Here is a 26,887-nt window from a genome sequence, read left to right on the forward strand (position 1 = left end):
AATGCTGAATGGAAGAGGAAAGGACTTTTCATGATTGTTTGAGGCAAGAAACGATCCTGTATAAAGTACGTGAAGAAACGAGAAAAGGGGACTACCTGATACCAATTACAGACACATTTAGTCAATCATTTGAGGCTCTCTCTGCCTTGCAACAGAGAAATCAAAATTTTAGTGTTTTTAGTAAGAACAAAACTTTAATATCCAAATCGAACGTTTCTGTGTAATAACTCAAATCAATTTAATTTTGAGAAAATATAAAGGTTTGGATACAAACAACTACTTGTGAAATGAGGGAATAACTTTCAACCGTTGGATGAGGGAATTGAACAACGAAGATGGAAAAATACTGATATCATTGGATGAACAACATAACTAATATGGAGCCAATTAACGTCGGCTCTAAAAGCTATAAATCGAATAGGAATACAAATACGAAATTGGGCGAGGGAAGAGGACGAATAAGTTTTCAGTTTGCATCATTGAAGGAACATGGATGATGATTTGGGATAACGAAGAAGAAGATGGAGGACAAATAGATTGGTTAGGAATTTAGGTATTTCAATTGAAAAATTAAATTTATCAAATAAAATAGTTTTTCTAATTAAATTTAAATAAAAGTTTTTTTTAATTGATAAATTAATATTAATTTAATGGAGAATCAATAAATAAAATTTTCATATAAAAAATGATAGCATGATAACGATGATAGGGCTTCCCCTATTTTTCTATTGGCCAATTGAAGTCAATTTAGTGACTTTACCAAAGAAGCTCAAAAAAGAAAAAATATACCATTGGACATACATTACAAATAATTAAGTACTAGCACATATTGACCATAGTACCTTTAGTTTATTTTAATCACTAAAATATTTTATTAACTAGACAAACAAAACAAATTATAAAAGATTAAGACGAAGTTTATTCCATATATCTTATCTTAATTAGTGGAATAGTGTTTGATTGTTCATATGTATTTATAAACTGAGTAAAGATGTTTTGGGATAGTTGTGTAACTATACTTTTTTTCTTAGGGCTTTCTAGTCAATAATATGGTGACGTTGACAAACTTAGTCTTCTCCTTGGACATCCTATCAATCAAAATTTCTTGATAGCGATTAAAAAGGTCTTCAATAATAGACTCTCCAAAATGGTTAACTAGCATAGGTTCAGAAACAGCTTTCATGCACTGTGTAACATTGTATGCACCATCATGGAGCGATTCAAACTTATGAGACTCACATGCAAAATCATTCCATTCATCAAGAGCATTCCAATTCACTTCAGAAACTTCCAATCGATCCATAGTAAATGATCCTTCTTTGAGAACTTCCAATTTCACTTCTGATGGAGATGGAGTGTATTGAGGGATGTTGAAACTATCAAGTTGCTCTTCTTCTATGATTCCCTAATGCACATAAAAATCAATAAAAAGTTAATACTGTATGCACGTAATACACATAAATTTGTATATATTTAGGACGTGACATCTACCTCCAAGACCATATCATTAAGAGCCATAGCCATGAGCTCCCAGATGTAGCCACTTTCTTTGCTACACATATCATCAATTTTTCTTCCTAAAAATGTTAGAATCATGCGACCTCCCTCCACTACTTCCTTTGCACGACACTCTAAAAATAGCGAAAAATCTCTTCGAAATTGGTTGTAGTAAGCGGTGAGTACATTTCCAGGACTTGTACTAGCCATGGAAATGTTGCCTTTATTGTTGTTTATATTCTCAGGAACCTAAAAAAAATCATCCATAACAAAATTGTAAAAATTTACTAGAGTAAAATTTTTATTAAAGGCATAAATATATATATATATATATATATATATAACAAATAAGAGTTAGAGAGAAAAGCTAAGCAATTAAACCTTAGATAGCCACATAAGACTGTAAGATGAATGAACCAAATGCAAGCTTTGCTTAGGAAAAATCCTGCCATAGAAAGAACCAGGAACTCCAGAGATATAGCATGGTCCTGTTTCAGTTTCTATTTCGCCGCGTAGTTTCTCTTTGAAACTATCAAGAGATCTAAAGATGTTGTTGAAGTCGTTACCCGGTAAATCATTCAAGAAGATATTATATTCCGGAGATTCATGATTCCTCTCTCGACAAAGCTTTTCGGCAACCTTGATAAAGTCTGATACCACCAACAAAGTGTTTGGTCCAGAAGAGCAACCTAAGTCTGCAATTGATAGGGTTCTTGGAGATGTGCTACAATAGAGACTAGTTATGGCTTCTTCTCTAATGGACTTTGTCAAAGAAATTACCTTTTGCTGTAAGTACAAAACGATTAGAATTCGCTACATCTCACTTACGTAACAGATAATAAAAAATAGAATTCATATATATATACCTGAAGTAAGGAGTTGTTTGAATAGCTAGCTTCTCCAACACCTCCATTCATGTGCAGAACCTGTGATACATTCATGTTTGTTATTTTTTCTTTCACTCTTTCTCAGTCTTTTTATTTTTATTTTGCTTTTCTGCATTTAATTAGAACCATGCCACACATGTATATATAGATGTGTGAGGGATGCAAACAAAAATTGTTTTAGTGGATATTATTATTTTTCTTTTTTTACAATATTACTGTAAGTAATTCCTTAATATTTATTAATCCTATTAAATTTTTTACCCAAATAACTTATTTTTTATAAATATATAAACTATTTTTTTTTAAATTACCATTTTATATATTATCGCTAATTAACGTCTTCTTATTTATTTATGTTGGGAGTTTTTTATTTTTTTACCTCTCCTCTCGACACTAAATGTCGTGAATATCTAAAGGGGACAAGTCATAAGGAAAGATGGGTGCATTTCGGTCCCTGTATGGCAATTGATTTGTATCATCTCAATTCCTTCACAATACTTTAACGGATTTACAATACTTTATATTCCTTCAGAAAAGTTTTGTTGATGATTAACTAAATAAAAAGTTAAATATATTAAAAGCAACATAAACTGTTAAAATATTACAAAATATAATATATATATATATATATATATATATATATATATATATATATATATATATATATATATATATATAAACCCTAAACCCTAAACCCTAAACCCTAAACCCTAAACCCTACAGCTTTTAAGAAATAAATAGTGTTGATTTTCGGTCATTGTACTTTAGAAGCCATGTGAGACAAAATCAACAACACTTTCAATGAATAGTTTTTCATTTTATTATTTTATCCATAATAGCCATCAATAAAGTTTAATATTTCAATAATAATTTTTATTTGATAATAATTTAATTTAATTTTACACTATGTTTCATCCATTATTTTATTTAATGTTTATTTTTATAAAATTAAAATATTCTTTTATACAATACTCTTTTTCATTAAACAATTCTTTTTATAAAATAAAAAATATATATTTTATTTATTTTTATTATAATAAATTTTAAATAAACATAAATATTTTAACTATCTACGTTCATATTTAATATGTTGAATGGATATTATCTATATTTTATATTTAATATTATAATATAAAATTGTGATTGTACTCTTAAGAAATTAAAATATAAATATTAAATAATATTCTTAATTTATATATTTTAAAACAATGATAAAATAAAATTAAATATATATTTAATTAATTTAAAATTTTAAAATAGGTATAAAAGTTCTAAGTCAAAATAATTAAGACAAATATATAGAGATAAAAAAAATTAATCTATTGTAATTATACATTATTTTAAAACTAAGTGAAAAAATATATTTAATTAATTATATATATATATATATATATATATATATATATATATATATATATATATATATATATATATATATATATATATATAGCTTTAGGTTGTAGTTTTCAGTTTCACTTGTCTAAATAACATAAACAGAACTCTAACAAAAAGCCCTTAACAAAAGAGTCATAAACAATGAGAGTCATAAATATATATCATCTTTAGTTCTTGCGTATCCATATCAACTCAATTGATAAGGGTGTATGATGTAACACCCTTCTAAAATATCCCAAATATTTAATTAAAATAACAAAGATAAATCAGAGTAAACATGCAATCAAGGGTGTCACACAATTATTTCACACCAATCACCATAATATTTAGTCATGCTCATTATTTAACTCAAAACATAAAGTATTGCACAATACGCAGCGGATAGAGATCAAATCGATCATTCAAAACATGTAACATACTACATGTAAACTGGTTCAACAAACATCAACAACACAATTAAAATGTCCCGTCCCGATGTTACATCTATCAGAGCATGACCCACTAAGGAGACTACACTAGACTCCGAACATTAGCTTCTACTCAATCACTGCTCGTTACCTGAAAAATAGTTGTAAGGGTGAGTTCCTCAATCGATATAATAAGCATTATAAAACATTATGTAATGCTAAGTAATTTAACACATTAATCACCCTAATCAGATCATACGTTCAGTAACGGCACATCACATCAAATATCATATTCAACTCAAATGCAACTCATGCTTGTACTCGACATCAACACAAACACACGTATAATATTGGAATACATCCATTCATATTATACGCCATACACATATTATGCAATGAGACTCCATGCATGCGGTACCGACTCTTCGTGAACATATAGTTCAACCTCACCGTCCAAATCCAGGCACGGCTACCAAGCCCACTAGTCCCACTTATTTGAGACCTAGTGACTCACTCACTAATTCCTCACCATGGGAATTAGCTACCACCCCAAATGGGCCATGCTATGCACGCTAATTCACCTAGCATGCAAACATCAACAACAGTCCAAAATGACTAACTCACTAATTCCTCACCATGGGAATTAGCTACCACCATAAAGGCCACAATATGCATGCTAATTCACCTAGCAATGCAACATCATCATCAACAATCTACAATGGACCTATGCTCACACTCTAAGCCATAAAACAGTCCATACATAATTTCAGACATGATCAATACATTCACAACATTACGCATATCATCATACATCATCAACATATTCACCACATAATTATATCATGTCACACCACCTAATCAATCACAGCATTAACACACTCTACTAATGCCTATACTACTCAAAACAACGGGAAATGATCCCTAATATATCATACATCAGCTGAATTACGTTACTCAGCTGAACAGCTAAAAACTGCACAACAACAGCTCAGGAAAATCACAACCCTGCCCATACGCGTATTACCTATGCCCATACGCGTATGGCGCATTTCCTCGCCCAACCCATACGCGTATCATCTGCCTCATACGCGTATGCTACGCGTACCACTCTCCCATACGCGTACCAACAGAGACAAATCTACGTTCAAAATATCATTTTCCTCACCCATACGCGTAAGGCCTCATCCATACGCGTACCAGCCATATCATACGCCTATTGCCTAGTGCCATACGCGTATGACCAGAAACCAGAATTTCCAGATCTGCAATGGCTTTTTCTGCTACGAGATCTATCCAATTCAACCTTCCACAGTCCAAATTTTACACACAATTCATTCATCTCATCTAACACGAATCATACACTTTCGATTTCACAAATTGCTAACCTTTCTACCTCTAATTCCTACTAATTTCTTCAATTTTAATCCAAATTTCGTTCATCCCAAAAGTTCACAAATTCATCATACATCATCCAATCAGAGGCAAATCAATGGTTTCTCACTACCCATCACATATTATCCCATAATACCCATTAATCGATGATAAACCCCCCTTACCTGAGTTAATCCGGCAATCTCTGAGCTCCAAGCTTTTCCTTCCTTCAACCTTCGTTCTCTGGTTCTTTGCCCTTTTTCCTTTTTCCACTTCTCTGTCTCCTTTTCCTTTTCACGTGAAAATAACCCTTTTTACTAAATTCCAACTTTTATATTTTCCAATAATTATTATTCCAATAATAATAAAAATAATCCAATAATAATAATCCTAATAATATTCCAATAATAATAATAATTCCAATTATTTAAGTAAATTAATAAATATATTATTAACTCAATTTAAATAATTATCTTATTATTATCGGGGTGTTACAACTCTCCCCCACTAAAAGAGTTTTCGTCCTCGAAAACATACCTCAAGTGAATAACTCAGGATAAGACTCCTTCATCTGGCTCTCAAGTTCCCAAGTTACATTGCCACTTGTTGGTCCTCCCCAAGCTACCTTCACCAAATCAATCTCTTTACCCCGCAACTGCTTCAACTCTCGATCCTCAATCCTCATAGGTGATGTTTCAACAGTCAGGTTATCTCTCACCTGGACATCATCTACTTGGACCACATGCGACGGATCAGGAATGTACCTCCTCAACTGAGACACATGAAAAACCTCATGCAAATTCGCAAGTGACGGCGGTAAAGCGATACGATAGGCTACTTCCCCTATCCTCTCCAAAATCTGATAAGGACCAATAAATCGAGGTGTCAACTTCTTCGACTTCAAAGCTCGACCAACCCCAGTTATCGGAGTGACACGAAGAAACACATGATCTCCCTCTTGAAACTCAAGTGACTTCCTCCTCTTGTCGTGATAACTCTTCTGACGACTCTGAGCAATCCTCATCTTCTCCTGAATCATCTTAATCTTTTCCGTAGTTTGTTGAACAATCTCCGGTCCAACCACAGCACTCTCACCGGACTCATACCAACATAAAGGTGTCCGACATCTCCTACCATACAAAGCTTCAAACGGTGCCATACCAATGCTCGAATGAAAACTATTGTTGTAGGTAAACTCAATCAAAGGTAAATAACAATCCCAAGCACCTCCCTTTTCTAAAACACAAGCCCTCAAAAGATCTTCTAGTGACTGAATCGTCCTCTCAGTCTGCCCATCAGTCTGCGGATGATATGCAGAACTCAATCTCAGCTTAGTTCCCAAAGCCCTCTGCAAACCTTCCCAGAACTTCGATGTAAATCTAGGATCTCTGTCCGAAACAATACTCGACGGAATACCATGCAAACTTACAATCTTCTCAATATACAACTCAGCTAATCTTTCTAACGGATAATCCATTCTGATCGGAATGAAATGAGCCGATTTCGTCAATCTATCAACAATCACCCAAATAGCTTCAAAATTCTTGATTGTCCTCGGTAAACCAGAAATAAAATCCATACTAATACTATCCCACTTCCACTCTGGAATAGCCAACGGTTGCATTAGCCCAGACGGCTTCTGATGCTCAATCTTTGACTTCTGACAAGTCAAACAAGAATAAACAAAACTCGCAATTTCTCTTTTCATTCCCGGCCACCAAAATAACTTTCTCAAATCATGATACATCTTCGTAGCTCCAGGATGAATACTCAGGCCACTACGATGTCCTTCCTCAAGAATACTCTTCTTAAGTTCGGTAACATCCGGAATACACACCCGATTACCAAATTTCAAAACACCATTCTCATCAATTCTGAATTCACCACCTTGACCTTGATTCACTAGAGTCAACTTATCAACCAAAAACACATCGGATTTCTGACCCTCTCTAATCTCATCCAGAATACCACTCATTAATTTCAACATTCCCAGTTTAACACTATTGTGAGTACTCTCACACACCAAACTCAAGTCTCTAAACTGCTCAATTAAATCCAATTCCTTAACCATTAACATCGACATATGCAATGATTTCCGACTCAATGCATCAGCCACTACGTTTTCTTTACCCGGATGGTAATTCAAACCAAAGTCATAATCCTTCAGAAACTCTAACCATCTCCTCTGTCTCATATTCAGCTCTTTCTGATCAAACAAATACTTTAAACTCTTATGGTCACTGAAAACCTCAAATCTTGACCCGTACAAGTAATGCCTCCATAACTTCAGAACAAATACCACAGCTGCCAACTCTAAATCGTGTGTCGGGTAGTTCCTTTCATGAACCCTCAGCTGTCTCGAAGCATAAGCTATAACCTGCTTATTCTGCATCAACACACCACCCAAACCCAACAATGAAGCATCACAGTAAACCTCAAATGATTCCGACGAACTCGGTAATATCAGAATAGGAGCAGTAGTTAACCTTCTCTTTAACTCTTGGAAACCTTCTTCACATTTTGAGTCCCAAACAAACGCTTGCCCCTTTCTAGTCAACATCGTCAACGGTAACGCCAACTTAGAGAATCCCTCAATGAATTTCCTATAATAACCTGCAAGTCCAAGAAAACTCCTTATCTCAGAAACTGACTTCGGAGCTTCCCACTTAGATACCGCTTCTATCTTAGAAGGATCAACAGCAACACCACCTCTTGAAATCACGTGACCAAGAAAACTAACCTCTTCCAACCAAAATTCACACTTAGACAGTTTAGCAAATAACTTCTTTTCTCGTAGAACTCTTAAAACCATTCTCAAATGCTCAGCATGCTCTTCTTCAGATTTCGAATACACCAAAATATCGTCAATAAACACCACAACAAACTGGTCTAGATACGGATGGAAAATCCTATTCATATACTCCATAAATACTCCAGGCGCATTAGTCACACCAAAAGGCATTACAGAATATTCATAATGTCCATACCTTGTTCTGAAGGCAGTCTTCTGAATATCCTCAGTTTTCACACGTATCTGATGATACCCAGATCTCAAATCTATTTTGCTGAACACACTCGCACCAACCAACTGATCCATTAAATCATCAATCCTCGGCAAAGGATACCGATTCTTGATCGTCACTTTATTCAGTTGCCTGTAGTCCACACACAACCTCATAGTACCTTCTTTCTTCTTAACCAATAACACTGGTGCACCCCACGGTGACACACTCGGACGAATAAATTTCTTATCCAACAGATCTTCCAACTGACTCTTCAATTCAGTTAACTCAACAGCAGACATACGGTACGGAGCCATCGATATCGGCCTAGTACCAGGTACTAAATCAATCGAGAACTCAACTTCACGCTCTGGCGGCAATTCATTCACTTCTTCAGGAAACACATCAGGAAAATCACACACCACGGCTAGATTACCAATCACCAGTTTATCTTTAGCTTCCAAGGTCGCTAACAGCATAAACAACTCTGCCCCATCTGCTACTTCCTCACTCACTTGCTTTGCCGATAGAAATAAACTCTTCCCTTCCTCACTCAATTGCTTTGCCGATAGAAATAAACTCTTCCCTTCCTCAATCTCAGGAAAGATCACAGTCTTATCAAAACAGTTGATATAGACTCGGTTAAACACCAACCAGTTCATACCCAGGATAACATCAACCTGTACTAGTGGAAGACACACAAGGTCCATTCCAAAGTCTCTACCAAAAATACTCAAAGGACAATTCAAACAAACTGAAGTAGTAGTCACTGAACCCTTCGCAGGAGTATCAATCACCATACTACCAAGCATCTCAGTTATCTCTAACTTAAGTTTCACAGCACAATCCAAAGATATAAAGGAATGAGTCGCACCTGTGTCAATAATAGCTACAAGAGGAAAGCCATTAATATAACACGTACCTCGGATCAAACGATCATTTGCAGAAGTCTCAGAACCCGATAAAGCAAAGACCTTGCCTCCCGACTGATTCTCCTTCTTCGGCTTAGGACATTGTGGACTGATATGACCCACCTCTCCATAGTTGAAACAAGTCACAGCCTTCGACCGGCACTCTGCAGCTAAATGACCACCTTTTCCACACTTGAAACACTTCCTCTCATTACTGGTACACTCATGGATACGATGTCCAGCCTGACCACATCTGTAACACTTAGCAGGGGCGCTAGAGTCTCCCCCACTAGGCCTCTTCATCCCACTCTGCTTCTGAAAACCTTTGCCAGCTGCATACGGTTTTCCACGATCATTCTGACTCTTGCCTTTCCTATCAACCCTTTGCTGATAGCTCTCTGCTCTGGCTTTGGAATCCTGTTCAAAAATCCTGCAACAGTCAACCAAGTCAGAAAATACTCTGATCCGCTGATACCCAATAGCCTGCTTGATCTCGGGACGTAACCCATTCTCAAATTTCACACACTTAGAAAATTCTCCAGCAGCCTCATTATAGGGAGTGTAATACTTCGACAGCTCTGTGAACTTAGCAGCATACTCAGTAACAGACCCGTTGCCCTGCTTCAATTCCAAGAACTCTATCTCTTTCTTTCCTCTGACATCCTCTGGAAAGTACTTCCTCAGGAATCTCTCTCTGAACACAGCCCAAGTGCTCTCAGCATTCCCAGCAGATTCCAACTCAGTGCGGGTAGCAACCCACCAATCATCCGCTTCCTCTGACAGCATATGCGTACCGAACCTGACCTTTTGGTTATCGGCACACTCAGTCACTCGGAAGATCCTTTCGATCTCCTTCAACCACTTCTGAGCACCATCTGGATCATATGCTCCCTTGAACATTGGAGGATTGTTCTTCTGGAACTCACTCAGTTGACGAGCAGCTCCCATTCCCACAACATTCGGATTCCCTCCAAGTACTTCAGCTAGCATACCCAGAGCCTCATCAATCGCAGCATCGTCTCTACCTCTTCCAGCCATCTCTATTCTGAAAACCCAACAAGCTAAAACAATAAGTACTGATAGGGTTACACAACACCTATCACGTACAGGGAAACAGAATAATTACGACTCGACTCGACCGACTATGCTCTGATACCACTAATGTAACACCCTTCTAAAATATCCCAAATATTTAATTAAAATAACAAAGATAAATCAGAGTAAACATGCAATCAAGGGTGTCACACAATTATTTCACACCAATCACCATAATATTTAGTCATGCTCATTATTTAACTCAAAACATAAAGTATTGCACAATACGCAGCGGATAGAGATCAAATCGATCATTCAAAACATGTAACATGCTACATGTAAACTGGTTCAACAAACATCAACAACACAATTAAAATGTCCCCTCCCGATGTTACATCTATCAGAGCATGACCCACTAAGGAGACTACACTAGACTCCGAACATTAGCTTCTACTCAATCACTGCTCGTTACCTGAAAAATAGTTGTAAGGGTGAGTTCCTCAATCGATATAATAAGCATTATAAAACATTATGTAATGCTAAGTAATTTAACACATTAATCACCCTAATCAGATCATACGTTCAGTAACGGCACATCACATCAAATATCATATTCAACTCAAATGCAACTCATGCTTGTACTCGACATCAACACAAACACACGTATAATGTTGGAATACATCCATTCATATTATACGCCATACACATATTATGCAATGAGACTCCATGCATGCGGTACCGACTCTTCGTGAACATATAGTTCAACCTCACCGTCCAAATCCAGGCACGGCTACCAAGCCCACTAGTCCCACTTATTTGAGACCTAGTGACTCACTCACTAATTCCTCACCATGGGAATTAGCTACCACCCCAAATGGGCCATGCTATGCACGCTAATTCACCTAGCATGCAAACATCAACAACAGTCCAAAATGACTAACTCACTAATTCCTCACCATGGGAATTAGCTACCACCATAAAGGCCACAATATGCATGCTAATTCACCTAGCAATGCAACATCATCATCAACAATCTACAATGGACCTATGCTCACACTCTAAGCCATAAAACAGTCCATACATAATTTCAGACATGATCAATACATTCACAACATTACGCATATCATCATACATCATCAACATATTCACCACATAATTATATCATGTCACACCACCTAATCAATCACAGCATTAACACACTCTACTAATGCCTATACTACTCAAAACAACGGGAAATGATCCCTAATATATCATACATCAGCTGAATTACGTTACTCAGTTGAACAGCTAAAAACTGCACAACAACAGCTCAGGAAAATCACAACCCTGCCCATACGCGTATTACCTATGCCCATACGCGTATGGCGCATTTCCTCGCCCAACCCATACGCGTATCATCTGCCTCATACGCGTATGCTACGCGTACCACTCTCCCATACGCGTACCAACAGAGACAAATCTACGTTCAAAATATCATTTTCCTCACCCATACGCGTAAGGCCTCATCCATACGCGTACCAGCCATATCATACGCGTATTGCCTAGTGCCATACGCGTATGACCAGAAACCAGAATTTCCAGATCTGCAATGGCTTTTTCTGCTACGAGATCTATCCAATTCAACCTTCGACAGTCCAAATTTTACACACAATTCATTCATCTCATCTAACACGAATCATACACTTTCGATTTCACAAATTGCTAACCTTTCTACCTCTAATTCCTACGAATTTCTTCAATTTTAATCCAAATTTCGTTCATCCCAAAAGTTCACAAATTCATCATACATCATCCAATCAGAGGCAAATCAATGGTTTCTCACTATCCATCACATATTATCCCATAATACCCATTAATCGATGATAAACCCCCCTTACCTGAGTTAATCCGGCAATCTCTGAGCTCCAAGCTTTTCCTTCCTTCAACTTTCGTTCTCTGGTTCTTTGCCCTTTTTCCTTTTTCCACTTCTCTGTCTCCTTTTCCTTTTCACGTGAAAATAACCCTTTTTACTAAATTCCAACTTTTATATTTTCCAATAATTATTATTCCAATAATAATAAAAATAATCCAATAATAATAATCCTAATAATATTCCAATAATAATAATAATTCCAATTATTTAAATAAATTAATAAATATATTATTAACTCAATTTAAATAATTATCTTATTATTATCGGGGTGTTACATATGAGATGTCTTCATACCAAAACTGAAAGCACAATGGAATGATAATAATAGAAAGTTATGGTCACATGATTGGAAGACAAAAAAAAATTGTCGTGAATATCTAATTTTAGGGGACAAGTCATAAGTAAAGGTGGGTGTATTTCGGTCCCTGTATGGCAATTGCCTTTTCTGTTTGATACCTTTATTTGTATTACTCAATTCCTTCCCAATACTTTATATTCCTTCAGAAAAGTTTTGTTGATGAAAAGTTAAATATATTTTAATGGATTTACAACTCTTTATATTAAAAGCAACATAAATGGTTAAAAAATTACAAATATATATATATTTTAACCACAGCTTTTAAGAAATAAATTGCGTTGATTTTCGGTCATTGTACTTTAGAAGCCATGTGAGCCAAAATCAACAACACTTCTATGAATAAATTGTGTTGATTTCATGAACGTGAATTCATCAAAGCTATCATATATAAACTTGAGAAATTTCATTACCACCAAGATTTATTTTATAGCCTTTTCCCTTTAGCTTTTGGTTCTGACATGTATCTCATTTATATGCTATTGTCTTCATTTGATTTTTATTACATATTTTTTCAATAAAAACTTTCTCATTTTTTGTATTAATTTTGAAATTTAATATTTAATTCACATAGAATTTCTCATTAATTAATTAATTAATTTGAGTTCATTAAAAAATACAAAAGATAAATGTTTATAAATAAATTAATCATTAATCAATCGATCAATTAATTAATTAATAATTAAATATCATATCATCTTTAATCAATTAAATTAATCAATTCATCTATTGTGTTTTTCAATAAACATCATATTATCATTAATCAATTAATTTGTATATCTTATAACTAAAAATAAAAATAATTGACTATAAAATTATATACATAACAAATGAATGTGATTAAAATTTAATATTTTTTAATATCTTTAACATAAAAAAGAGAATAATTATAACACATCAAAATAATTTCTTATACTAATTTAATTTTATCATAGATTTTAATAATTAACTTACGAATTATTTTAAAACTAATTTAAAATAGAACATATCTCATTTTCGAACATTTTAAAGATTCAGCTAAATTTCTAATTATCAATTAAAAGATACCGTTTTTCATTTTATTATTTTATGCATAATAGTCATCAATAAATTTTAGTATTTCAGTAATAATTTAAACAAATGAGCATTGTATTTGATCCATCCAAATGAAAAAGAATAAATATTTATCATTGATTTATATATAAATATATAACAAATATTTGTCTCTGAGAATAATTAAATAAAATATGGGACAAATGTTCACTGATAAAAATCACAAAATATGATCCAGGATAAATATTAAAAGTATATTTGAAAAACATAAAATAAAACCGTGAAATAAATATTTATCACTATTATTATAAAAAAATATGAAATGAATATTTATCATTGATATATAAAAAATAACTTGGAAAATATATTATTATAAATAATAATTTAATAATAACGATTTCATCTTATTTATCCAAAATTGAGGTCTAATTTTTGTAAGCGTTATGTTTTTTTAAAATATATAATATATTTTGTCGGTCATTTTGAAAATTGAGGGGTAAACTTATTCGGCGTATATGTTTCGAATTCTAATAGTGTCAATTTATGTTTTTATCTCATTAAAAATGATGTCTTTTTAAATATTTTATTTTTAATCTAAAAATATGTCATTTTTCACCTTTATTTTTTTTCCAACCGAAATGAATATGTTTCTCTTTTATATATATATATATATATATATATATATATATATATATATATATATATATATATATATATATATATATATATATATATAGCTTTAGCTGTAACTTTTAATTTCACTTGTCTAAATAACATAAACATAACTTTAACAAAGAGTCCTTAACAAAAGAGGTATAAACAACGAGAGTCATAAACATATATCATCTTCAGTATGAATATATTATGTGTTTAGTTCTCTCGTTTCTTCTTTAGAGATCTAAATCCTTTTCTTTTGCAAATTGTTGAATTTTGTATATTGTGCGATCAATACGTTTGGTTAAACTTTTGTTGATAACATTTTGAAAATAGTTTTATTGTGTTTATTACAATACATTAGATTGTATTTTTTTTCAAATCAACAAAACCATAGAAAATTATAAACGAAATTGATTGCACACAAGGTGTTCGATAATTTGCCTCAATTATGTTTTTATGTATTTTGTCATTGGAAATAGCATCCATCTTTAGTGATATCATTTAAACAATTGTTTCTTTTAAATGTATTGATTGATTTGTCTATCATTATCATCAATTGGTTTTCATATACACATATCTGAGCTTCTCGATAGTGGTTCAGTTTAGACGATTCGATTCGGGTCACTTTCTCTAACCATTAAAATTTTCAAAACAATTTTGTTAGTTTTTTTAACTTGGGATCTATTCACCCCCTCCAGATAAGTCGTCTTCGTCGAACAAGTGGTATCAAGAGCTCTAGTTAATTATGTTCTTCAATATTTTCTTATTAGAAAATGACTACCGAACCTAAAAGGGCATAAAATATAGCGCCCATCTTTACCGATAAAAACTATGGCTATTTGAAATCTTATATGAGTATCTATATCAACTAAGTTGATAAGGGTGTATGGGATGTCATCACCAATGGTCCTAATCAAATTACAATGACCAATGGTGAAGGTGTCGTCATACCAAAACTGGAAGCACAATGGAATGATAATGATAGAAAATTATGGTCACATGATTAGAAGGCATACAAATTCTCATATTCGCACTTGGTGTTGATGAATATTATCGCATTTCCCATTGTGAAACCGCCAAAGCTATGTGGGACGCATTAAAAGTTACCCATGAGGGAACTAATGAAGTCAAACAAGCTATGATCAATACCTTAACTCAAGAGTTTGAACTATTTCACATGAAGCATGGTAAAACCCTTGTCGACATGCAAAAGAGGTTCACACATCTTATAAATCGTTTGAATGCTCTAGGTAAGCTTATTTCCAATGATATGGCTACTAATAAAGTTTTGAGGTGTCTTAATAGGGAATGGCAACCTAAGTTCACCGTAATAAAAGAAGCGAATGATCTTAGAACACTTGATCTCACAACTTTATTTAACAAGCTAGAAGAACATGAGCAAGAAATTACTTGCTTGGAAAAACATGAGAAAAAGCATGAGAAGAAAATAAAGAAGGAGAGAAGAAAGGGAAAGGAGGTAGAAAATAAGTTTATTGCCCTAAAGGATTCAAGTTCAAAGTCCTAAAACAATGAGCAAAGTGATTGTGAAACAAGTGATGACGATAATTCTGATGATGAAGAAATGGAGTAGTTTGTCAAAAGGTACCATAGGTACATAAGGAAAAATGGTGTCAAGCACTCCGACAAGAACCTAATCAATTTTAGAAGGCTATCGTACTCCTCAAAGGAAGATGAGAATAAGAAGGATAAATATAGAGGTTCATGCTACAATTATGAAAAATTCAGTCATTATAAGACGAATTATCCATTGATCAAGAAAGACAAAGAGAAAGGCCATCACAAGAAATATAGAAAGTCTAAAAGAGCATATATTTCTTGGGAGAGAGAAAGTGATTCTTCAAGTGATGACAACTCAAGTTCAAGTGACGAATCGGCCAAGTTTTGCTTCATGGCCAACAAAAAGAATAAGAAGAATATAAGTCATTCTAAACTTGAATCTATTAATGAATTGTCTTATTCTCAATTACAAAAAGCTTTTGAAAATATACATAGAGAAGCCGTAGACGCTTTTAAAAAGTTAGCTTCAAATAAAAGAATCTTTTCACATTTAGAAGCTAAAGTTTTAGAAACCGAAAATAATATGGAAGCTCTTAAGCAATCTATGGTAGATATTCAAAAAGATAATAATGAGGATGAAGAACCTTCATTGTTTGGTGGTGAAACTTGTCACATTTGGAAAAAAGAGATAAATACTCTTAAAGCTAAATTGGACAAGGCATTACAACCAAAGGTTACATTTGCTATTGATCCATCAAAGTTTAAATGGTCTTTGAACCCTTCATATGAAAAGTATATATATGTTCAAAAGGATTCAAATATCAAAAGTACAGTTCATCACAATTTATCTTGTCACTATTGTTGCAAGAAAGGTCACACTATTGAAAAATGAAAGTTTAGGAGACTCTGTATTCCTAAAGGTGTTTTTAATGGTTGTCTAAATGCAACCAAGATTTCACTATCCCTCAAGGACCCAATGAAGATTAGGTACCTAGAATTTTTTATTGATCTTACAGGATAAATGTCTTGGCTCTATGAAGAGAATATGGGTTCTCGTTTGTGGATGCTCAAGACATATGACAAGTGACATCTCCCTATTTCATTGGCTTTGTGGCAAGGAAGAAAGGCTTTGTAACATATGAAGACAATAATAAGTGTTCTATAATTGGTAAAAACACAAGTTTTGCCATCATCAAAAAGGGGGAGTATGTGAGTGCAACTTCTCGTTAGATATATTTTATATGATGTCAAAACTATGATACTTTAGAGTTTATGTATATTGGACGATATCCTCTGAGTATTAATGTGCATCTTAGAATTAGGAAGCATAAAAACATTTTGGAAATGATTTAGAAAAGGTTAGAAATGATTCTACATGGAAAAATGTGTTTTTATACAAGACACTGACTTATGTATCGACACATACATTGTATGAGTCGAAACATGTTGTTAAGTTTTTAAGTCTGTAGCTTTTGTTTCTACATGTGTTGACACATGCAGCATACAAGTCGACACGTAGAATAAAAATTTCTTCTATGAGTCGACACATGGAAGGTATGAGTCGACACATGTTGATGAGTTTTAAAATTTGTATCGTCTGTTTAATGTGCCGACTAAAGAGGGGTTTTAGGTCGGCACATAGAAGAAAATTTTCTTCTATGAGTCGACACATGACCTATACAGGTCGAGACATGCTTCAAAGGTGTCGACACATGACTTACAAAGTTCGACGCATACGATGCATTTTTCCAAAAATTCATGATTTTTTTTAAATCTTTTGCATCCCTTTTGCCTCCAACTTGAATACATATAAATAATTCATAGATGCATCATTTCAAAATACGAAACCAGGAATATACAAAGAGTCATCTTCATCTTCAACCGATATTCTATGCATACAAACAAACAAATTAAACATACTCATTTTTTATTTGGGTGCCATCTAGAATCAGAGTTGATAACATCCAATTTAGATTGTTGAATTATAAATTAGGTTGAGAATCGTTGGGGGTTTCGAATAAGAAAACCAAGTTAGAGTTTTCCTTCAAGATCGATTGGTGATTTGAAGGTTTTTGACAAGATTACGCAAGTTAGATTTAGCCGAGTGAAATCTTCGAAGAACGGTGGGTTCGGCCGAAGGACAAACGGTAACTGGAGGACCATCTTGGTAAATATTTAGTCACAACAAGTCATAATTTGGATTCGATCGAGTGAAAGCTCTGAAGAATGGGGTTTCTTACAAAGGAGTAGTGTGGGACGATGGATCAAATTGGTATTGTTGGGTGACTTGATCAAGCTCAGATCAAGGGAAGAAAAGAAGATAGGATCAACATCAAACATAGGGTTTAGAGGGTTGGATTGCTATTTATTTTCTTGTAAACTACAATTGTAAAGGTTAATTTTTATTATCTCAATTCGAGTTCAAATTGAGGGCAAACATACCCATAGCAAGGACGATTGGGGAACTGCCTAAACAAATCCTTGTGTACTCTCTCTCTCTCTCTCTCTCTCTCTCTCTCTCTATCTATCTATCTATCTATCTATCTATCTATCTATCTATCTATCTATATATATATATATATATATATATATATATATATATATATATATATATATATATATATATATATATATATTCTTTTCATTTGCAAATTATTGAATTCGTAGATTACGCGATCAATACGTTTGGTTAAAATTTTATTGATAACATTTTGAAAAAAAAATTGTGATGATTACAATCCATTAGACTGTAGCTGTTTTTTCAAATCAACAAAACCATAGAAATTATAAACGAAATTGATTGCACACAAGGTGTTCGATAATTTGCATCAATTAAGTTTTTGTGTATTTTGTCATTGGAAATAGCCTCCACCTTTAGCGATATCATTTAAACGATTGTTTATTTTAAACATATTGATTGATTTGTCTATCATTATCATGAATTTGTTTTCATATACGCATATCCGATCTTCTTGGTAGCAGTTCGGTTTATACGATTTGATCCGGGTGATTTCCGCTAACCGTTAAAATTTTCAAAAGAATTTTTGTAAAGTTTTTTTAAACTTGGGATCTATTAACCCCCCTCTAGATAAGTCTCCTTCGTCTAACATGATATCCCTCCTCCAGCTGCTGATAGACATCACTATAGTGCAAAACCTCCAATTTTTTTATGGAGATAAATTTAATTACTGGAAAGATAGAATATAATGTTTTTTTCTTGGTCATGACGTAGATCTATGGGATATGGTAGTTGAGGGATACACACATCATGTTGATGGAAGTGGCATTAAGGTGGAAAGAAGAATGATGACAAATAAGCAAAAGAAAGATTACAAGAATCATCATAAAACAAGAACCATCTTGTTAAATTCTATTTCATACACTGATTATGAAAAAATCACTAACAAAGACACAACAAAGTCTATATTTGATTCTCTAAGAATGACTCATGAAGGAAACACTCAAGTTAAAGAAACTAAGGCGCTTACCTTAATACAGAAGTATGAAGCCTTCAAGATGGACGATAATGAAACTGTTGAGAACATGTTCTCAAGGTTTCAGACACTTTTTGCAGGACTAAAGGTTCTAGACAAAGTTTACTCAACTGCAGATCATGTGAGGAAAATTATCAGAAGCTTACCCAAGAGATGGAGGCATATGGTAATTGCGTTGAAACTTTCTAAGGATCTGAACAACACAACTCTGGAAGAACTTGTTAGTTCTTTGAGAAGTCATGAGATAGATATTGAAGAGGATAAGCCTCAAAGAAAAGTTAAATTAGTGGCTCTGAAATCCATGGGAAAGTATGAAAAGACTAAAGCCTTTCAAGCTGAAGATGGAGAGGATTCTGAAGAATATTATGAAGAAGATAATGCATTTTCTCTTCTTTCTATACGTATTAATCAACTCTGGAAGAAAAGACAAAGAAAGTTCAGAGGCTCCAGAAGGACAGGTGGACGCTCTGAGTCTACATTTAGACAAAAGAAGTCAGGTCATGGCAAGGATGTTATCTATTTTGAATGCAAGGAGCCAGGTCACTACAGAAATGAATGTCCTAAGCTGAAGAAAGATAGAACAAAGAAGAAAGCCTTCATAGGAAAAATAAAGGTCTGATGGCAACCCGGGATGACTCTGAATCCTCGAAATATCATTATGAGGAAGAGCAAGCTAATGTGGTGCTGATGGCAAATACAGAAGAAATTGATAAGAAGATTCAATCGGAATCAGAATATGAATCAGACTTTAAAGAGGTATTCCCTAACTTATAACGCTCTAAATTAGAATCTTGTCTTTCTGAAATTCAGGAATAGTATTAGAAGCTTCAGGATAAGTACAAGGATCTGAAACAGGACCATGTATTTGAATTTAAAGCACATAGTAAGCTTAAGAAATATTGTTCCACTTTGAATGAATATAACTTTATTTAAAAAAATGAAAACTCTGCTCTTCAAATTAAAACTTCCAAACTTATGGAAAAAAATTCTTTCAGAAGCTTCTGTGGATTCTGAAACTATCATAAAGAAATATGATAAACATTTTCATGCATTTCTTGCTAGAAATATAGATAAAAGCAAGACAGATTCAATGATCTATGGAGTTGGCATAAATGGAAGAAGAGGAATTGGTTATGTGCCTAAAGAAAAACTTGTTTCAAAACCTAAGGCAAAACCAAAAGCTCTGAAATCCAATTTCATTTATGCTTATACTCAAAATGATGATTCTGCACCAAGACCCAAGTTCGCTTAGAACTCTGGAAGAACTAACAAGAAAGGACCCAAAAAGATGTGGGTACCTAAGGACAAGATAATATATGTTGCAGACATCCTTAGCAACTCAATTGAAACACCAATCATGGTACCTGGACTCTGGGTGCTCACGACACATGACGGGAAGAAGTCATATGTTCCTATACCTGGGTATGGCATGACATAGAATGTAAAATGGATTTTTAAGACTTTCTGATCTTAAAAATCAGAATGTAAAATGTCTTATGTTTGTTAATCAAGAGCAATGGGTATGGCATAAACTATTGGGCTATGTTAGCATGAGGAGGATTTCTCATCTAAATAAGATTAATTTAGTCAGAGGCCTTCCTAATCCGAAGTTTTCTTCATATGCTATTTGTGAAGCATTTCAGAAAGGAAAGTTTTCAAAAAATTCTTTCAAAGTAAGGAATGTTATTTCTACCGCTAGGCCTTTGGAACTTCTGCACATTGACCTTTTTGGACTAGTGAAAAAGGCTTATGTCAATGGCAAGAAGTATGGATTAGTCATTGTAGATGACTACCATAGATGGACATGGGTTAAATTTTTAAGACACAAGGATGAGTCACATTATGTGTTTTCTACCTTCTGCTCTCAAGTGCAAAACTAAAAGACTTTAGAATTGTTAAAGTCACAAGTGATCATGGTGGAGAATTTGAAAATAAAGATTTTGAAAAACTCTAATGAAAATGGCATTTCCCATGATTTCTCCTGCCCTAGAACTCCACAATAAAATAGAGTTCTAGAGAGGAAGAATAGGACTTTGTAAGAGATGTCAAGAACCATGATTAATGAGACTAATGTGGCTAAGCAATTCTGAGCAAAGGCAGTTAACACATCGTGTTACATTCAGAACAACATCCCTATAAGACCTATTATAGGTAAGACTTCTTATGAATTATGGTAGAACAGAAAAACCAAACATTTCATATTTTCACCCTTTTGGCTGTGATTGTTTTATGTTGAACACTAAAGATAATCTGAACAAGTTTGATTCTAATGCACAAAAGTGTATTATGTTAGGATACTCTTAACGCTCTAAGGGCTATAGAGTATACAACACAAAAACACGAATAGTTAAGGAATCAATTCATCTTTGATTTGATGATAAGCTTAACCCTGAAAAGTCAGAGCTAGTTGAGAAGTTTGCAAATCTGGAGATCACTTATTCAGGTTCTGAAGGTAAAACTTCATAAGAAAAAGATGCTAAGGCAAAAGACTCTGAAACTATTCGATCAGAAGTTGTTGAAGTTCATACTCCTCCGAGGAAGCACAAACAAAGATCCTCACAATCTGAAGAATTGATTCCAGGAGATAAAACTGAACCATTCAGAACCATATCCTCATCCAAACCTTCTTAAGAGACGCTTTTGGGTTTGATGTCCCTCATAGAACCTACATTTATTGATGAAGCGCTTCAGAACACTGAGTGGATTTTGTAAATACAAGATGAATTGAACCAATTCTCTATAAATAATGTATGGAATCTTGTGCGTAAACACAAAGGTGAAGGAGAAGAGCGATCCAAAACGCAACAGAATTTAAAATTTCTCCTTTAATGATCCTTACGAATGGGCATGATCAGTGATAGAATCATTACCTCTTGTGGCGATTGTAACCTTTGTTGCAGATCTATGGAGAGATCACAAACGTTGAACAATGACAACGCCTCTACTCAGTCCACACGAACGGATTCCTTCAATCTCAGTGCTAGCTGCTACGAATGAAGGCTTTGAGTGAGAGTGAGAGAGAGAGAGAGAGAGAGAGAGAGAGAGAGAGAGAGAGAGAGAGAGAGAGAGAGAAACGAAATTGCAACTGCTCAAATGCTTCTCCACAAGGGTTCTATTTATAGAACCACTTGTGTGGGTTGCAAGCTAAAAAGCCCACTCAAGTGTATGTGGCCCATATCTTATAATATGCCAAAATCACTTAAGCTCGTGGTACCTTACCATATTTTGTATTCTGTTTAAGTACACCGTACCTTACAATGTTCTACAATTCACTTAAGGACACTGTACATTACGGTATTCCTTAGTTATTCTATCTCTCATCAATCCGTCCTTTTGTGTGTGACCCTCTAGGTTTTTCGCGATATTGGTAATTATATTAAATCACGTATTTAACATAATAAACAGTGAGCGGTATCTAGCAACACATCACTGCTACCCAAGACACGAAAAATGTCATGTGATCTGACAAATCCTTCTGTGATAATACTTATGTGTACAATTACCCTTTTGCCCTTATGTCTATATTGAACACAAGGCATAGACCGTGTCATCCTTGTCCAGTTCAATATTGGGCCCATAGACATTTATCCTGTTACACAGGATGGGCAAATTCCATCTAGGTCACTCATGTCCCTTAGCATGCTTCGTGGAGTACCCATCAACTGTCTTTATGGTCATCCAATTACGGACAACGTTTGATCAGCAATAAGGTACTCGACTCTACATCTAGGGTCCATAGTGGTTTCAAGTCGAAGGGCGGTATACACCATTATCACCATGAGAATAACTTATGACACTTTGCATAACATTCTATATAGTATTCTCATAGCGGGTCAATCCAGTATAAATATTACTCTTAATATTCATACCTATGTTTAAGACTTGATAACTCCTTATCCATGATCCATGAGATGTGATCATCAGTCTATATACATAATAGTCTTAATGCTTTAATGTTATCCAACTTCACAATAAAGCTCGACTACGGATACTTTAAGAATAGTGTCCTTATGTTTAATGTGATCTCATGATTAAGTCACACTTGATACATTAAACAGACTATCTATTCTAGGGACTTTATTAAACAAACATAATAAAGAAAAAGCCTTTTATTATTGATAAATAATTCGATACAAGTACCAAAAGTATTGGCCTCTAGGGCTTACACCAACAAGGAGAGGTGGTAAGAAACAAGGCCGGACTGTTTGCACAAGGCTATAGTCAGCAAGAGGGGATTGACTATACTGAGACCTTTGCACCAGTTTCCATGTTAGAGTTTATTTGTCTCTTAATTTATTTTGTTGTTAATCATAACATCATCTTGTATCAGATGGATGTTAAGAGTGCATTTCTAAATGGTTACATAACTAAAGAAGTGTACCTACACCAACCTCCTGGTTTTGAAAATCATAAAAAGTCATATTTTGTTTTCAAACTTAAGAAATCTTTGTATGGTCTGAAATAACCTCCTAGAGGATGGTATGAAAGACTAAGCAGTTTTATTTTAGAAAATGATTTTACCAGAGGGAAGGTTGATACAACTTTATTATGCAAGTCATTCAAAAAATATATTCTTATTATTCAAATTTATATGGATGATATCATATTTGGTTCTGCTAATGCATCATTGTGCAAGGAACTTGCTAAGTCAATACTGACAGAATTTAAGAGGAGTCTGATGGGAGAACTCAATTTCTTTTTGGGAATTCAGATTAATCAAAGTCTAGAAGGAACATATATGCATTAGAGTAAATATAATAAATAACTTCTGAAGAAGTTTGACATGTCAGAATGCAAGATAGAGAAAACTCATATGCATCCTACATGTATCCTTGAGAAGGATGAGGTAACTGCAAAGGTAGAGCAAAAGGTATACAAAGGTATGCTTTGTTCTCTCTTATACTTAACTGCTTATAGACCTGAAATTTCATTTAGTGTCGGTTTGTGTGCTCGCTTCCATTCAGATCCTAGAGAATCCCACTTAACAGCTATTAAGAGGATCTTCAAGTATCTGAAAGATACTATTAACCTTGGCTTGTCTTATAGAAAATCAAAAGAGTACAAGCTAGTGGATTATTGTGATGCTTATTACACTAGAGATAAACTTGAAAGAAAAAGCACTTTTGGAAGCTGTTAGTTTCTAGGAGACAACTTGATCTCATGGTCCAGCAAGAGACAATCAATGATAGCACTGTCAAGTGCAGAAGCTGAATACATTGCATCTTCTAGATGAAGCACTCAGATGCTCTAGATGAAAAGCCAGCTAGAAGAGTTCCAGATATATGAGAGTAACATTCATATTATTTGCGATAATACTTCTGCTATTTGTTTATCTAATAATCCTATTTTACATTCTATAATTAAACATATTGAGATTAAATATCACTTTATACGTGACTATGTTCAAAAGGGAATTTAAAATTCAAAATTTATTGATACAAACCATCAATGGGATGATATATTTACAAAACCCCTTGCTAAATATATATTTGTTTTTATTCTGAAGAATTTAAAAATAGATTTATATCCAGAATAAAAAAGAAGATTATCTCAGAATGTTTAATTTCTCAAAATGGTTTAATGAGACTCTAAGATTTATTGACTCTAAGCAATTGAGTCTTCTGAAGTGAAAAGGTTTCATGAGTTCAGAATGTCCAGTCAGAACCTCTTTGATTAAATGTTCTATCTTCTAGATACTGAACAATTTTTGCATTAATTAGTTGTAAATCAATCTTGGTTACTGGATCAGTTTTGAAGATAGTTGTCTTAGAAAACTAAAACGCTTCTAAACGGTTGAATGCCACATTATGTGAAGAGATTTATTGGGATTAAGTAAAACCTCTCTACGCATTCCCCTTTGTCAGAATTTTTCACTATTCAAGTTTTTTCATGATTGTAAAACCAATATAAAACCCACTTCACTCACTTCACACACTTACGCTACCTTCATTTCCTACACTTTCTTTCTTTTAAGCTAAAATTTCTCTGCAACCCCTAAACCTCGTTCTTCATCATAAATGGCTCAATCTCAAGAACAAACTCAACAAAAACAACGATATACTCAACAAGATTAACAATAACCTCAACAGCAAGATCAGATAAAAGAATGAATTCAGGAGCTTACTCTTTCTACTCCAGTCACGCAGTTAGAAGTTCTCTATGAGCTTCTTATTGATTTTGAAAATCTCAAGGCTAATGGTTTTGATTTGACTGAAGGAGTTAAAACTCAAGGCTGGGAAGATTACTTTGAACGTCTCAAAGGACCTGTGTATACTAAGTTAATTAAGCAATTTTAGATTTTGTTCTACTACCACAAATCTTCAAATTACTTCATTCGTCTTAGGGCATAAAATCTCCATTTTTGAGAATTCAATAACTAAGCTTCTCAACCATGATGGCTATGGGAAAAGATGCTTTGAGATGCCTGCTAAGAAGGAAAGAATGGATTAAATTGTTAAGGTTATTTTATAGGATGGGAAGAACTCCTCCAATGTCAAGAACATTTACAAACATATTAGGGTTTGGTTCAAGACTATTTTGCGGTGCCTCCTAAACTGAAGTGGTCTCATTACCAAGTTGTTGTCAGGATTCTGAGGTATATTAATGGGACTCTGAAGTATGGAGTTTTGTTCCCTTCTGGAAAAAAGACTAATTCAGAGCTGGTGGGTTACTCAGACTCTGATTAGTGTGGAGATAGAGTTGATAGAAAAAATACTTCTAGATATTTGTTTAAGTATATCGGAGGTCCTATTTCTTGATGTTTCAAGAAGAAACCAATTGTTTCTTTGTCAACCTATGAAGATGAATACATTGCAGGTGATGTGGCTGCATGTCAAGCAATTTGGCTTATGAATTTACTGTAGAAGCTGAAGATCAAGGTAAACAAGCCTCTGAAGTTGATGATTGATAAACAAGTCTGCAAATAATCTTGCCAAGAATCCAGTGCTGCATGGGGGAAGTAAGCATATTGAGACTAAGTATCACTTTATGAGAAGTCAGGTTCAGGATGGAGTGCTAGTGTAATATCCCATATACCCTTAAGTGCTCAACTGGTTGTCAGTTGAGACCGACTAAGTTCCTATGTACTCTATCTCTTATCACTTGTAATAGTTGAGCTCATATGTTCTCTAAGTGTTATTGGTTAGGACCAATAGAGTAACTAGTGGACTCTGAATAGATCAATCCTTATTAAAAGAGAATGACCATTATTAATAAGTATAAGAAGGAATATTCTGGTAACACTAATAATTGGTCAATTGGTACTAGAAGATAAAAATATCACTTGAGGATATTTTATATCATTACATTATATATATATATATATATATATATATATATATATATATATATATATATATATTATGTGGTGGAAAAGAAAAAGAAGGAGAGTAGAGATATCAGAGAGAGAAGAAGG

General features: G+C 33.9%; 1 protein-coding gene across 1 annotated transcript; it reads right to left on the reverse strand.

The window, feature by feature from the left end:
- Positions 1 to 802: 802 nt before the first annotated feature.
- LOC127135358 (salicylate carboxymethyltransferase) lies at positions 803 to 2,490 on the reverse strand. Its single transcript, XM_051062091.1, has 4 exons — positions 2,364 to 2,490; positions 1,879 to 2,283; positions 1,492 to 1,746; positions 803 to 1,405 (listed from the first exon to the last, which is right to left on the reverse strand). Exons 1-4 carry the CDS (start codon positions 2,436 to 2,438, stop codon positions 1,028 to 1,030), a joined length of 1,113 nt encoding a protein of 370 aa, XP_050918048.1. The 5' UTR covers positions 2,439 to 2,490; the 3' UTR covers positions 803 to 1,027.
- Between the last annotated feature and the right edge of the window lie 24,397 nt (positions 2,491 to 26,887).

Source organism: Lathyrus oleraceus, chromosome 4 (genome assembly GCF_024323335.1).
Source record: "Lathyrus oleraceus cultivar Zhongwan6 chromosome 4, CAAS_Psat_ZW6_1.0, whole genome shotgun sequence".
In the NCBI taxonomy this organism is placed as follows: Eukaryota; Viridiplantae; Streptophyta; class Magnoliopsida; order Fabales; family Fabaceae; genus Lathyrus; species Lathyrus oleraceus.